This window comes from Pecten maximus, chromosome 13 (assembly GCF_902652985.1).
Source record: "Pecten maximus chromosome 13, xPecMax1.1, whole genome shotgun sequence".
In the NCBI taxonomy this organism is placed as follows: Eukaryota; Metazoa; Mollusca; class Bivalvia; order Pectinida; family Pectinidae; genus Pecten; species Pecten maximus.
This window is the reverse complement of record NC_047027.1, coordinates 26444091-26461449: the sequence shown is the minus strand read 5'-3', so window position 1 is coordinate 26461449 and position 17359 is coordinate 26444091. Positions and strand designations below refer to the sequence as shown.

General features: G+C 34.9%; 1 protein-coding gene across 1 annotated transcript in view; it reads right to left on the bottom strand.

Annotated features, from left to right (window-relative positions):
- LOC117340584 overlaps positions 1–17359 on the bottom strand; it is a 117828-nt gene that overhangs the window by 28194 nt on the left and 72275 nt on the right. Inside the window, exons 10-18 of the mRNA XM_033902344.1 lie at positions 17164–17248; positions 15708–15766; positions 14796–14967; positions 14212–14320; positions 9639–9746; positions 8772–8813; positions 5354–5455; positions 5028–5145; positions 2872–2964 (exon numbers count right to left, since the gene is read on the bottom strand). Of these exons, the coding sequence (XP_033758235.1) occupies positions 2872–2964; positions 5028–5145; positions 5354–5455; positions 8772–8813; positions 9639–9746; positions 14212–14320; positions 14796–14967; positions 15708–15766; positions 17164–17248 (888 nt within the window). The remainder of the gene's footprint in view (positions 1–2871; positions 2965–5027; positions 5146–5353; positions 5456–8771; positions 8814–9638; positions 9747–14211; positions 14321–14795; positions 14968–15707; positions 15767–17163; positions 17249–17359) is intronic.

Below are 17359 nucleotides of genomic sequence, written 5' to 3'. Positions count from 1 at the left end.
TTATGAACATGGAGTAATCTCCCCTTGACAATGTATATATATAATTAATGAAACCTGGAGTGATCTCCCCTTGACATTGTATATATATATTTATTTCTAATGAACATGGAGTAATCTCCCCTTGACAATGTATATTTATAATTAACGAAACCTGGAGTAATCTCCCCTTAACAATGTATATATATAACTAATGAAACATGGAGTAATCTCCCCTTGATGATGTATGTTTATAAAATATATAGCAGAGGTCTTGATCTTCCTTGTAGTTATGACATCCACTGTAATAAAATTCCTCTCATTATCATGACATAAATATTTAAAATGGCACATAGTGATCTCCCCTTTAGAGTAAGGTCACATCCACACACTGAAGAAAATGGCAGAAAACCCAAAGCTGTAACAGTGCACATACTATATGTATAAATAATGTAGCATTCCCTCATACATATTCGTAATATTTAAAAAGATACAAATAAGATATCGACATACAAATAAAAGAAAGTGGTTTTTGCTATAGAATAAAATTCAAGTCATTTTGCATTCCATATATCAGTGAAGCAAGAACCATAGCCATTAGGGCAATACTGTTTCTGTAAATGCCTGGAGCAGATTACTTGTTTACTATTAGTTGTATACTTGTGTGCTTGTTTTTTTCCGTAAATCCTCGAAATATTCAAACTCACATGTACTCTTGAAATAAATCTCAGGACGTTTCTGTTATATAATACATCTTCCTTGACCCCCTATTCTGAGAAAATTTACAGGCAACCCAGATCTACACCTCAGGAAGGTACAAGGATGTGTTTCATCCAAATCCCTATCCAAGGAACATGTACATGAAACCTAGATTTACACCTCGAGGAGGTAAAGCAATGTGTTTCTTCACCAATCCCGATCCCGGAATAATTCACATGCCACTTGGATTTATACCTCGGGAAGGTAAAAGAATGCGTTTCTTCACCAATCACAGGGGTTTTTTTTTACATGCGACCTAGATTTACAGCTCGAGAGGACACAAGAATGGGTTTCTTCACAGATCCAAGGATTTTTTACATGCGACCTAGATTAAAACCTCGAGAAGGTACAAGAATGTGTTTCTTCACCATTCCAAATCCCCGATAATTTACATGCGACCTAGATTTACAACAAGAGGACCAGACAGTGTGAGGTGGGTATGAGAAAAGAGTGATGACAGTTACGAAGGTAATAACACACAACACATATAACGATAACAGTAACTGGTGATAACAACAACCATGATAACTAATAACAATGATAACATAACAAAGAGTCGAGACAGATGAGGTGTACTATCTACAACAACGACGACACAACGACACAACGACAGACAAGATTAGTCTGTAAGAACAAGCAAGGGAGATAATTAGTCCTACATCATTTATAGAGTAGGGGAGATAATTAGTACAACATCATTTATAGAGTAAGGGAGATAATTAGTCCTACATTATTTTTAGAGTAGGGGAGAAAATTAGTCCTTCATCATTTATAGAGTAAGGGAGATAATTAGTCCTACATCATTTATAGAGTAGGGGAGATAATTAGTACAACATCATTTATAGAGCAGGGGAGATAATTAGTCCTACATCATTTATAGAGTAGGGGAGATAATTAGTACAACATCATTTATAGAGTAGGGGAGATAATTAGTCCTACATCATTTATAGAGTAGGGGAGATAATTAGTACAACATCATTTATAGAGTAGGGGAGATAATTAGTCCTACATCATTTATAGAAAAGGGGAATAATTTGTCCACCATTATTTACAGTGTAGGGGAGATAATTAGTCCTACATCATTTATAGAGTGGGGGAAATAATTTACAGAACATGGGAGATAATGAGGTCACTTCTTACACAGAAGGAGGATCATTAGTCCTATAAAGTAATTAGTTTACAATATTTCAATGATGTTCTTGGGGACCCATAACTAAGAAAGTACACTTACACTTGTACAGAATTTGGATAGCTATATTTTTCATACATTAAATTGAAAGAAACTTCAAAAATTTGTTTTGTGCATTTTCTCTTCTTTTCTTTTTTAATTTCTTATTTTCCCCCTATTTTTTTCTTCTTTTTTTTTCTTCTTTTTTTTCCCCTTTTTTCTTTCTTTTTGTGTTCAATTGGAATATCTTATGGATATAGAGAGTGACCCCAATAGACTTTTTGTGAATGGGTTCCCTGGTAACATGCGGTTAGTGTGTTAGTACGGCGGACATAGCTTCGTTATTACACTACCCTCCTCTAGAACCAAACAGTGTTGCCTTCTAAGTATATCAGGCTGAACTAGTCATAACATGACCTGTTGAATCCCTAAGGAATGCTAGATTCAAGTTAAATTCAAATAAATGTACGTTTATATGGAAATCAATGTTGGGCAGATGGAATAATGTGTAAAATCCAGTTTAATTTGTAACCATTTTTGAACTCCTTCTCATCCCCGACTTTAAGAAGCTATAACCTCATTTTTACCACTGCAGTGTGGCAACACTTCATTTTGAGCAAAGTTTGAAAAGAGCTTATGATTGATGCTTAAATATCTAAAGAAAATTCTTACAATTGTCGCAATGATGAAAGCTGTTGGTAGAACATTTTTACTTTTCTGTGACACTATGTGTGGTTTTCTGTTAGTAATAATCTATTTGGAAACTCAGTTCTAATCAAATTTGCACAGAAACCCAAATCAAAGCACAAATTAAGATAAATCATCTACAACATGACAAAATAAAATAAAAATCTACGACGATACATGCAAGCTGAATTGAAATAATGACATGCAGCAGTCGGAAGTAGAGTCCACAATAAAGTCAGCCATCCATGACATGCCGATTGGGTGATGCATGACCCTGTTACCTTTTTGCACGTTGGCGGTCGCGGGTTGGACGCTCTCCACGGCCGTCTGCCCGGCCTTTCAGACTTTCAGATCGCCCTAAATCTGTACCTTTCCTACAATGGCGGGCGAAACAGAGTGAGACAAGCCAATCAGATACCCTATTACTCTACCACAGCAGCACAGTATGTAACAGATGCTGTGATTGGATGCTGACAATCAAGAATGGTGTGAAATTCATCAGGTTTATTTTTCTGCCAAATGTTTAGTGTGCAGTTGTTAAGTAAACATGTAGTGATTAAACAAAAGAAGCACTGGACGTGTCCGTGTATTTAATGGCAGATAGTTAGTGTATCTTATACCCCCGATATCCGTTTCACATGTCACCTACAGACACTCTGTGGCAATGACACAATAAATATTCCACAGACTTTCACACAAGCTGTAATACTCTACTCTAATAGAAGTTAAATCTGTTGAATATTCACTGGGTAGTTGCTAAAAACATGTCTACCAGATAAGAGGGATAGACATATGGAGGCGGTATGTCTAAGCCTCGTCACTCAAACAGGGTCGCCAATGCTTCACTATAAATCTGGCTAAACTAATCTATGAGACTATAATTTGTATAAAGCAGGCATATCTGCCACCAAGCTCAACTCATCTCATTCTAAGAGAAAACCTTAATCCAAATGAAGAATTTATTTTTACAATTGAAATATAGAAAACGTGTATTCCCTTTATTCTAAATATAAAAAAAACGGTATTCCCTTTATTCTAAATATAGAGAGGGAATCCCTAGGCTTAATTCTAAACATAGTAAAAAAAAAAAGGAAATTCATTTTTTAGTTTATTGATTTGATTCTGATAAATATTTAAATGAATTACAGAAAATAAAATCTTTCACATATTTGTATTTTAAAAATATTAAACCAAGGAAAAAAATACAGCTTAAGCAAAAATAATTTAGATATACATTAATAACTCATCTTTATCATCAGTGTTTGGTTCAAAAATGAACTTCAATGATTAACAAGAGTTTTTCTCCTTGACTCCTGAACTTCCATAAATATTTCTGATGAAGAGAAAATGTGAAAAAGGAAAAGGTAGGTAGGTCTGAAACGACTAAAGGGAATTTGTCCTAACTGAAAAATCACAAATATTGTGTTCTAAAAGCTTTATCCGACCATTAAGACTGTTAGATTAATTGTGTCTATATAGTATATATGTGGTTGGTGCACCCTTCTCCACCATTAGGTCAGCTAGCTCAAGATTGTATACTCTTTAAGTAAAACCACCAAGGCAATGTGCAATAGTCACACACAGAAAGACAGAAAGACACAGAAAATCCACACACAGGACATATAAAGACAAGGACAGAAATACACAGGACAAACACAAGGGAACACATACCGAGACGGACAGATGAACAATAAGACAGAGGGAATGAAAGGCAAAAGGATAAACACTCACACATACAGAAGACAGATGAAATGAAGGACAAACAAATCTATTAAATGGATGAATAACAAGTTTCTACCCGAGGTAGATTTTAGCATGATTGTATTACAAGAATACATTCAAAATTCTATTCTCAGTTCTTTCCTTTTTTATTTTTTACATATCAAGAAAAGAACATATTTATATTGATAAGATTCAGATTCATTGCCAATAACTGGAAGCAATTTCATTTAAATTAAATGAAAAACCTTCTTGCTGCTCAAAAATAAAATGAAAATGTGGTATTAGAAATGAGAAAAGGACAGAAGGGAAACAAAGGGTAAATATTTGTTGTGTGTTAAGTAATAATGTATATAGATTTGTCCTGTAACCTATTGATCATGTAACATTTCCGACTCTACTGGGTCAGTCACAAGGATGTGATTGGTCCACTTGGCAAGGTATATGATTAGACTGGTCAATACCACTGATTGATTTACCTATCAAGGCATCTGATTGGTCAATTATTAGCTGCTGGTGATTGGTTAACCTATCAAGGCATCTGACTGGTCCATTATTTGTTGCCAGAGATTGGTTTACCCATCAAGGCATCAGATTGGTTATTTACCATCTATGAATGATTTTTCCTGTATGGGATTTGAGCATCATTCATTGATAGTTATTAATTTACATACAGATTTTTTTTCAATAACTAGTCATTCTCAGAGATTAACCTTACCTGTGCATTTCTGGCTCTGACAGCTGGCCTGGTGATCGACGTTTGTCTGCGGGTGAGGGCACAAGTTTATCAAACTGGTTCACCAACTTGGTCACAGAGTCGGCACTTCGGATTTGATCTGAAATTGGAAATGTAGATCAATTGTAGAAATTGTCATTAAACACTGTCTTCACTTATATAATTAAACCTATCAAAAGATTGTTTTACACAAACTACTCAACCATCTGAACATTTCCTGTTAACATCTCATGAAGGTGCCCAGGTATCACTGAATTTTAAATGACATCACTTATAGTTGAAAATGAGATTTTGTCCATCAAACTCACGCAGATCTGGATCCTCCTCGTCCTTTACAGCCTGTATTTCAAAGTTAGTTGTAACCTGGGGCCCGGGACTGCCTGTCACCTCACTCTCCTTAATTGTTTGTCCTACAACACAATCACATCACAAAATCTTAATAAAAGCTCAAAAAGGTACATTGTAAAGTTTTTTCCGATTAACAAAATTTGTTTCATTGTTTTCAGAAAGTTTGAAGCAAACTGGATATGTTTTTTTGTAGAAATCATGAAACTTATACAACCTTTAGAAAACAAAGAGCCCCTCAATAATAACAACATATACAGTATCTTTTAAAGGTACTTTACTTCTTACTTGGGTTTTTACTGTCAGAAATTAGAAAGTCCAGAGTTGATACTTGGGTTTTTACTGTCAGAAATTAGAAAGTCCAGAGTTGATACTAACTTCCTCTTGTATTTTTAAATCAATTTTCTAAAACAAGTCACAATAACTTAACGATTCCAATATCTTGTACAAAGTATAACAGCGAGTTTGTAAATACTGACTAGCATACAAGGCTGTGACTGTAGAAAAAGGAATTAAAAAGCTATAGTCTGCATTTGGTAAATCATTGTACTGACTTACAGAGGTCTCACAAAGCTATAGTCTGTATCAGATAAATCCATGAAGAAACATATTGAGAACTCACAAATTTATAGCCTGTATCAGATAAATAATTGCAGTGACATATGGAGAACTTGTAAAGCTATAGTCTGTATTGGATAAATCACTGCAGTGATAATGCAGATGAGAGATGTCAGAAACTTGGAGGAAGATAGAATTTGTCAATCAATGAATTAGGTTCAGAGTTCAAAGATCAGGTTTAGAGTGATTCAATGATACATAATGTTCAATTCCACTTGTAGTATAAAATTTCTTCAAGTGTATTACTCAGAAATATGTCACTCTTACTATTTATGACTATTAAAAACAGGCACAAACTTCCTCAATCCCTGTATATTTACACAAATCATGGGGAAAATAAGTTAAAATCTAAAGTGGAATTAGACAGTCAGTGTGGAGTCTACTAGAGTGAATATAATCTCTTATAAATCAACATTAGCAAACTAGCCAACTAGGTCAATTATCACACAAATTAGAGGTTATTATGTATCATATTAATTTAGAGAGATGAAATATAACATAGAAAAGACAAGACTGGTATCTGTAAGTATATACATGTAACTAGAAATGAGTACATGCAGAGTTAACAATTACATACAGTGCTTCGATATGTGGTTTTGGAATACAGACACCTCTAACATCCCTCTTCCTCCACCTTAGTGCACAAACGTACATAGAAATTTGTTTTACTGTGAATTAGAATATCAATAACCTCCTCCCTCTAAATCAGCATATCAACAACCCCTCCCTCTAAATTAGAATATCAACAACCCCTCCCTCTAAATCAGCATATCAACAACCCCTCCCTCTAAATCAGCATATCAACAACCCCTCCCTCTAAATCAGCATATCAACAACCCCTCCCTCTAAATCAGCATATCAACAACCCCCTCCCTCTAAATCAGCATATCAACAACCCCCTCCCTCTAAATCAGCATATCAACAACCCCTCCCTCTAAATCAGCATATCAACAACCCCTCCCTCTAAATCAGCATATCAACAACCCCCTCCCTCTAAATCAGCATATCAACAACCCCCTCCCTCTAAATCAGCATATCAACAACCCCTCCCTCTAAATCAGCATATCAACAACCCCTCCCTCTAAATCAGCATATCAACAACCCCTCCCTCTAAATCAGCATATCAACAACCCCCTCCCTCTAAATTAGCATATCAACAACCCCCTCCCTCTAAATCAGCATATCATCAAGCCACTCTTCCTCCAAATTAACATATTTACAAGCCAATCTCCCTCTAAATTAGCATATTATCAGGTCACGCCCCTCTTAATTAGCATATTTTCAAGCCACCCCTCTCTCTAAGCATATCAACAACCCGCTCCCTCTAAATAACATAACAACAAGCCACTCTCCCCTCTAAATTAACATATCAACAACTCATCCCTCCCTCTAAATTAACACTCCCCCTCTAAATTAGCAGATCAACAAGCCATTCATTCCTATAAATTAGCATATTCAGAACCCCCTACCTCTAAATTAGCATATCAACAAGCCACTCCTCCCCCCTAATTAGCATATCAACAAGCCAATTTAATATATGCTTATTACTATAGACAGGACTAGCTCCTACATGTGAACAGTGACGTAACTATGTAATCAGTATTGTTACTATGTGAAAAGTATTGTTTATTTGTTGAAAACATTGCTACAGTATTGTTACTTCAGGAACACCATTGTTATTTTGTTATTTTATGAAGATCTCTTTCTTTGTAAAGAATTGTTGTGAACATTTGTTTTTGTGATAGATTTGTTGCTAAGGCAACAGATTTGTTAATAAGATAGTAAAGCTAAGGAAACAGATTCATTGCTAAGGTAAAATATTTGTTGCTAAGGTAGTAGTGCTAAGGCAACATTTGTATTGCTAAGGTAGCAGACTTAAATTGTTACTATGTAACTATTGCTATGGTTACAGATTGATTCTAATGGTAGCAAGACTTGCTGCTACACCCCATCAGTGTAACGACAAAATAGACTTTTTTTTCTTTAAATCAGATACCTTTATAATGTATACAGATCCAGCTGACCACAGGTCAGTACTCACTGATCAGATAATTACCATTACTTCACCTCAAACGGTCACAAACAAGGAAATACATGTTACAGTTGTCAATAACATCATCAATGACAAGATGGACTAAAGTTTTGAGTATGTTATATCTATTCCACATCAAGACGTTTTAGATAATAAGTGATTTAAATTGATGTATATTATATATCATCTTTATATCTTTATCAATCAACAAATTTCCAAGTTTGTGTTATAAAAAGCAATGGTATAAGGTAAAGCAAGACTGCCCCCATCCCTTGGGCAGGAAAAAGCGTACAGTATACATAGAGGAGTTAAAGCAGGACTGCCCCGCCCCACAGGCAGGAGGGAGGGTACAATACACACACAGGAGTTAAAGCAGGACTGCCCCACCCCTCGGGCAGGAGGGAGGGTACAATACACACAGAGGAGTAAAGCAGGATTGCCCCACCCCTCGGGCAGGAGGGAGGGTACAGTACACACAGAGAAGTTAAAGCAGGACTGCCCCACCCCTCGGGCAGGAGGGAGGGTACAATACACACAGAGGAGTTAAAGCAGGACTGCCCCGCCCCTCAGGCAGGAGGGAGGGTACAATACACACACAGGAGTTAAAGCATGACTGCCCCGCCCCTCGGGCAGGAGGGAGGGTACAGTACACACAGAGGAGTTAAAGCAGGACTGCCCCGCCCCTCGGGCAGGAGGGAGGGTACAGTACACACACAAGAGTTAAACTCTACCTGAGAGGACAATCTCTGGCAAAACACTTTTGCGCATATCACCTATAACAATTCAAAGTTTGCAGGCAAACTTACAGCCAACACATTCAGGTAAATACAACATAATAAAGTCGGCCATTACACAGTCATGCCAGCACCGGACATAGCAACAGGACTGAAAATACATGTCTGTATCGAAATTCTCAGAAATACTGTTTAGCTTCTTGGTTTGTTGAAATTAAAGTATTCTTATCTTAAAATCATTTTTGAGGTGATATTTCTTTGCAAACTTTAAAACACTTTTGATTTTCTTTTTTTTTTTTCCTGATCAATTAATTCATAATAATATGTTGAGATGGAAACAACCCAAAATACATAATCATTTTTCTGTCCAGTAAGATTTCTGAGAATTACAGAAACAAACAATGCATTTTAATAAATAAAATTAAATAATAAAATCAAGGTTTAAAAAAAAAAAAAATCACAAATATAAAAACAACAAAAATAAAATAAAATGATAAAAAGAATAACAAAAAAAAAATGAAGAAAATGACAGTCAGACCTTGTTACAAAACTATGATGAACAAATGATTAAAAATAAGAATTCAAATAAGGAAAGGAGGTTTTAATTCTAGTTCTCAACATTTTATCTGTCATAAACCTTTCCCATTTATTTCTGGGTTGAATATCTAACATTATTGCTTTAATTTAATGATTTACACAAAAAAAAAAAAAAATGGTTATTTTTTCTAGAGTTTTTGGAAAGTTCCCCAATCACTCTATCATTCTAAGGAATTTAAACAATGCCAGTAAATCGTAACAAGGTCTGACAAGGATAGGAACATTCTGTAACGAGAAGAAATCCAGTAATGACGAAGGTAGACTCACCTTTCCCTTTGAATATATTAGATAATGGTCTAGTCTTGTCTTTGTCTTTCTTTTTACAGTTGTCCTCTAGTTTGTCTATACACCGTGTATGTATATTCTGTTCACAATCTGTAAAGAACCAAACCATATCAGTCAATGCTGTCAGACATTAGTTCTTAGTGTAACCAAACCATATCAGTCAATACTGTCAGACATTAGTTCTTAGTGTAACCAAACCATACCAGTCAATGCTGTCAGACATTAGTTCTTAGTGTAACCAAACCATATCAGTCAATGCTGTCAGACATTAGTTCTTAGTGTAACCAAACCATATCAGTCAATGCTGTCAGACATTAGTTCTTAGTGTAACCAAACCATATCAGTCAATGCTGTCAGACATTAGTTCTTAGTGTAACCAAACCATATCAGTCAATGCTGTCAGACATTAGTTCTTAGTGTAACCAAACCATATCAGTCAATACTGTCAGACATTAGTTCTTAGTGTAACCAAACCATATCAGTCAATGCTGTCAGACATTAGTTCTTAGTGTAACCAAACCATATCAGTCAATGCCGTCAGACATTAGTTCTTAGTGTAACCAAACCATATCAGTCAATGCTGTCAGACATTAGTTCTTAGTGTAACCAAACCATACCAGTCAATGCTGTCAGATATTAGTTCTTAGTGTAACCAAACCATACCAGTCAATGCTGTCAGACATTAGTTCTTAGTGTAACCAAACCATATCAGTCAATGCTGTCAGATATTAGTTCTTAGTGTAACCAAACCATATCAGTCAATGCTGTCAGACATTAGTTCTTAGTGTAACCATTAGTCCTTAGTGTAACCAAACCATATCAGTCAATGCTGTCAGACATTAGTTCTTAGTGTAACCATGCAAACCATATCAGTCAATGCTGTCAGACATTAGTTCTTAGTGTAACCACAAACCATACCAGTCAATGCTGTCAGACATTAGTTCTTAGTGTAACCAAACCATACCAGTCAATGCTGTCAGATATTAGTTCTTAGTGTAACCACAAACCATACCAGTCAATGCTGTCAGACATTAGTTCTTAGTGTAACCAAACCATATCAGTTAATGCTGTCAGACATTAGTTCTCAGTGTAACCAAACCATATCAGTCAATGCTGTCAGACATTAGTTCTTAGTGTAACCAAACCATATCAGTCAATGCTGTCAGACATTAGTTCTTAGTGTAACCAAACCATATCAGTCAATGCTGTCAGATATTAGTTCTTAGTGTAACCAAACCATATCAGTCAATGCTGTCAGACATTAGTTCTTATAGTGTAACCAAACCATATCAGTCAATGCTGTCAGACATTAGTTCTTAGTGTAACCAAACCATATCAGTCAATGCTGTCAGATATTAGTTCTTAGTGTGTAACCAAACCATATCAGTCAATGCTGTCAGACATTAGTCCTTAGTGTAACCAAACCATACCAGTCAATGCTGTCAGATATTAGTTCTCAGTGTAACCAAACCATATCAGTCAATACTGTCAGACATTAGTTCTTAGTGTAACCAAACCATATCAGTCAATGCCGTCAGACATTAGTTCTTAGTGTAACCAAACCATATCAGTCAATGCCGTCAGACATTAGTTCTTAGTGTAACCAAACCATATCAGTCAATGCTGTCAGACATTAGTTCTTAGTGTAACCAAACCATATCAGTCAATGCTGTCAGACATTAGTCCTTAGTGTAACCAAACCATACCAGTCAATGCTGTCAGACATTAGTTCTTAGTGTAACCAAACCATATCAGTTAATGCTGTCAGATATTAGTTCTTAGTGTAACCAAACCATATCAGTCAATGCTGTCAGACATTAGTTCTTAGTGTAACCATTAGTTCTTAGTGTAACCAAACCATATCAGTCAATACTGTCAGACATTAGTCCTTAGTGTAACCATTAGTTCTTAGTGTAACCAAACCATATCAGTCAATGCTGTCAGACATTAGTTCTTAGTGTAACCAAACCATATCAGTCAATGCTGTCAGATATTAGTTCTTAGTGTAACCAAACCATATCAGTCAATGCTGTCAGACATTAGTTCTTAGTGTAACCAAACCATATCAGTCAATGCTGTCAGATATTAGTTCTTAGTGTAACCAAACCATATCAGTCAATGCTGTCAGACATTAGTTCTTAGTGTAACCAAACCATACCAGTCAATGCTGTCAGACATTAGTTCTTAGTGTAACCAAACCATACCAGTCAATGCTGTCAGACATTAGTTCTTAGTGTAACCAAACCATACCAGTCAATGCTGTCAGACATTAGTTCTTAGTGTAACCAAACCATATCAGTCAATACTGTCAGACATTAGTTCTTAGTGTAACCATTAGTTCTTAGTGTAACCAAACCATATCAGTCAATGCTGTCAGACATTAGTTCTTAGTGTAACCATGCAAACCATATCAGTCAATGCTGTCAGACATTAGTTCTTAGTGTAACCAAACCATATCAGTCAGTGCTGTCAGATATTAGTTCTTAGTGTAACCAAACCATACCAGTCAATGCTGTCAGACATTAGTTCTTAGTGTAACCAAACCATATCAGTCAATGCTGTCAGACATTAGTTCTTAGTGTAACCAAACCATATCAGTCAATGCTGTCAGACATTAGTTCTTACTGTAACCAAACCATACCAGTCAATGCTGTCAGACATTAGTTCTTAGTGTAACCAAACCATACCAGTCAATGCTGTCAGACATTAGTTCTTAGTGTAACCAAACCATATCAGTCAATGCTGTCAGACATTAGTTCTTAGTGTAACCAAACCATATCAGTCAATGCTGTCAGACATTAGTTCTTAGTGTAACCAAACCATATCAGTCAATGCTGTCAAGACATTAGTTCTTAGTGTAACCAAACCATATCAGTCAATGCTGTCAGACATTAGTTCTTAGTGTAACCAAACCATACCAGTCAATGCTGTCAGACATTAATTCTTAGTGTAACCAAACCATATCAGTCAATGCTGTAAGACATTAGTTCTTAGTGTAACCAAACCATACCAGTCAATGCTGTCAGACATTAGTTCTTAGTGTAACCAAACCATACCAGTCAATACTGTCAGATATTAGTTCTTAGTGTAACCAAACCATACCAGTCAATGCTGTCAGACATATTAGTTCTTAGTGTAACCAAACCATATCAGTCAATGCTGTCAGACATTAGTTCTTAGTGTAAACCATACCAGTCAATGCTGTCAGACATTAGTTCTTAGTGTAACCAAACCATATCAGTCAATGCTGTCAGACATTAGTTCTTAGTGTAACCAAACCATACCAGTCAATGCTGTCAGACATTAGTTCTTAGTGTAACTAAACCATACCAGTCAATGCTGTCAGACATTAGTCCTTAGTGTAACCAAACCATACCAGTCAATGCTGTCAGACATTAGTTCTTAGTGTAACTAAACCATACCAGTCAATGCTGTCAGACATTAGTTCTTAGTGTAACCAAACCATACCAGTCAATGCTGTCAGACATTAGTTCTTAGTGTAACTAAACCATACCAGTCAATGCTGTCAGACATTAGTTCTTATAGTGTAACCAAACCATACCAGTCAATGCTGTCAGACATTAGTTCTTAGTGTAACCAAACCATATCAGTCAATGCTGTCAGACATTAGTTCTTAGTGTAACCAAACCATACCAGTCAATACTGTCAGACATTAGTTCTTAGTGTAACCAAACCATATCAGTTAATGCTGTCAGACATTAGTTCTTAGTGTAACCAAACCATACCAGTCAATGCTGTCAGACATTAGTTCTTAGTGTAACCAAACCATATCAGTCAATGCTGTCAGACATATTAGTTCTTAGTGTAACCAAACCATATCAGTCAATGCTGTCAGACATTAGTCCTTAGTGTAACCAAACCATACCAGTCAATACTGTCAGACATTAGTTCTTAGTGTAACCATTAGTCCTTAGTGTAACCAAACCATATCAGTCAATGCTGTCAGACATTAGTTCTTAGTGTAACCAAACCATATCAGTCAATGCTGTCAGACATTAGTTCCTAGTGTAACTCTAAGTATTTGTCGCCAGTTTCTTGTAAATTTTGTAAAAGTTAAATTATTTCTATAATTGTTCAGATTTTTTTTCTATTATTGATATTTACTGTCACCATTTGAAATATACACAGGAGCCACAGTTTGTCTTTACAAAAGTATGCATGGTAAAAGTTATATCAACACAAATATCCATGGTAACAGTTTTATTAACACAAGTATCCATGGAAACAATTATATCAACAAAAGTATCCATGGTAACAGTTATATCAACAAAAGTATCCATGGTAACAGTTATATCAACAAAAGTATCCATGGTAACAGTTATATCAACAAAAGTATCCATGGTAACAGTTATATCAACAAAGGTATCCATGGTAACAGTTATATCAACAAAAGTATCCATGGTAATGGTTATATTAAACATAATATATTAAGTTATAAACACAAGAATACAATGTTACTTTCACAGAATATTCCTGTTAAAGGTTACTTGTTAAGTTACCAGTTCATAAGTGCACAATGTAACATCATACTTACTTTTACAGAAATATCCCTGGTAGCCCACACCCCATATCACAGCTTTACAGTACATACATGTCTCTACCTTAAAGTAATGGGTCGGCTCAAAGTTATGGCCTCTATGTGGCTGAAACATACAAAACACAATTACAATCCTACACCATGATCACAGAAATCATCATTAAAACTTATGACAACACATATTATCACTACAATCAACAATCTCAAAGATCACCATTTACTCTCCACAAAGATGATCAATATAAATTGACTTTTCACACAGATCATTACCTCTGATGAAGCATTAGTTCTGATCTATTTATCACACAAATATGATTGATTTATGACACAGATTATGATCATTTATCAGACAAATCATGATCATTTATCAGACAAATCATGATTATTTATCAGACAAATCATGATTATTTATCAGACAAATCATGATTATTTATCAGACGAATCATGATTATTTAATTATCTATCAAACAAATCATGATTATTTATCAAACAATTTATGATTATTTATCAAACAAATCATGATTTATTAAAGATAACAGGCATATTGTTGATATTTCCTATCAATCGTGATATATATTTACCCGTTTAGTAGGTTTGCTGGAGAGGCGGATGCCCTTCCTGTCGCGGCAGACAAAGCTGGGTACCTTGTCTAGGCTGGAGTTATGTTTGTTGTAGCCCACATATCGAAGGAATGTAGAGAGAGCCCAGGACACAGCCTGCTCACGGTCATTCTTTATATCAGAGTCCGTTTGTCTGGTAAATAACAAGTATTCTTTATATCAGAGTCGGTTTGTCTGGTAAATAACAAGCATTTAATCTCATTATGTGCAAAGTTCAAGCTATACAAATTAAACTTAATAAGCACCAAATGTGCTTGAAATTTTTCATTTATTTATTTTTCTTTTAAAAGAAAAAGATTCCAAACCCGAAATATTTTGATCAACCATCTGAGATAATTGTGACATCATTTGTGATTATTTTAGAAGCAATACACTTTACATATATGCCTGACAGGTTTCACATCAGGACCAACACCAGGTCTTATAAGCTCTGATAGGTATCAACCATTTAATACATGTTAAGACAGGTATACTTAAAATGCCTTATCTAGGTGTTTTAACAGGTATACTTACAATGCCTTATCTAGGTGTTTTAACAGGTATACTTACAATGCCTTATCTAGGTGTCTTAACAGGTATACTTACAATGCCTTATCTAGGTGTTTTAACAGGTATACTTACAATGCCTTATCTAGGTGTTTTAACAGGTATACTTACAATGCCTTATCTAGTTGTTTTAACAGGTATAATTACAATGCCTTATCTAGGTGTTTTAACAGGTATACTTACAATGCCTTATCTAGGTGTTAAGACAGGTATACTTACAATGCCTTATCTAGGTGTTTTAACAGGTATACTTACAATGCCTTATCTAGGTGTTTTAACAGGTATACTTACAATGCCTTATCTAGGTGTTTTAACAGGTATACTTACAATGCCTTATCTAGGTGTTTTAACAGGTATTTTCTATTTTTCCCCTCTCCTCTCTTTTCCTTTCATCTGCCCCTCATTTCATAGCACCAAACTTTTACCCTACCTGGAACATGGTCAAAAATCAAATACACAAAATTCATAAAATAAAATCATACTCGTATAACTTGTAAAACTGATCAACTCGTACCCTTTTCTTAAATAAAACAAGTTTGTAATATCTTTTAAAAACAATCACATCGCTTCTCGAAAAATACAATCATAATCGTATTTTGTAAAAGTTTTTATACCGTTCCTCTTTTAAAAATTTAAACAAAAATTGTAATATTTTGGAAAATACATACATTCGCATATCTCAAAAATAAATCTAACATTCCTGTAAATATATCACATTTGATATCTCGAAAAATAAATCATAATCGTATCTCGTAAAAATATGATCATACTCGACGTTTCAAAAAAAAAAAATTAAATTTTAAAATTCCTAAAACATTATCATATCTGTAAATTTCAATTAGCATTCTCAAAAACATTACATATTACCCTTCTCTAAATTCATATTACATATCTTGTAAAATAATCATTTTTGATCATCTTGTAACCCTCCTCTCGAAACTTGGTTGTCCTTAACCACTTCCCTTTTCTTCTGTCTAAACTGTGATTTGGACCATCCTCGACAACTGCCTGGTGGGAGGAAAAAATAGGCTTATCCACCTCTTTTTCCCCTTCTCCGGGACTCCTTTAAACCCCAAAAACCATCTCTTTTTAATTTTGTTTTTCAGGGCTTCAAACAAAAAAACAAACCGGCCATATGCTACACCCAAAAATCTTACTACAAGTGGCACCTTATCAACTCAACTCTTTTTTCAAATTTCAAAAAATTGGTGTATTCAAAATAAAATTTCCTGTGGGGGGAACCTCTGACACAGTAAGCCGTTTTTACTGTTTGTTTGTTTGCTGGGTTTACATCCCTTCAAACCAGGGTCTTTTGGGGTGGGTTCTCCTTGTAGTATTATGACTACCTCCTGAAAAAACATACAAAGCCTTTTTCTTTCACAAACAAAACATTTTTTCACCAAAAAAAATATTGGAAAATAATTGGGGTTTTTTACATATCCACCATTTGTAAAGGATCATTATTAAAAGTTTAAAGTCTTAACAATATAAAATTCAGTGTTAAAATGAAAATTTCATTTATTTCCCAAAAGCTTTGGGGGGCAAATAAAGGGTTTTAAAAAAGGGGGAAAAAAGGAAAAATTTTTTTTATGTTAAAGGTGTTTGTGCCGGGGGCTTTTAAGGTTTTGGAAAAAATTTTTTTAAAAATTTTGGAAAAAAAATTTTTCAGCAATTTTTCGTCTTTTTTTTTCCCCCCGGTTTGGGTTTTTTTTGTTTTACCATTTAAAAAAATTTTTTTTTATTTTTTTTTTAAAAATTTTCCCAAAATACAGGAAAATTTTACCGTTAAAGGGGGAATCAAAACCCTTTTTCCCCCGGAGAAAATTTCACCCATTTTTTTTTCCCCCCCTGGAACCCCAATGAAAAAACTGAAAAATAAAAAAAAGGAAAAAAAAAAAAACAAACAAACCCTACTTTGATAAAAAAGGGGTCAAACAATTTTCCAAACTTAAAAGGAAAAAATTTTTAAAGAAGGGAAA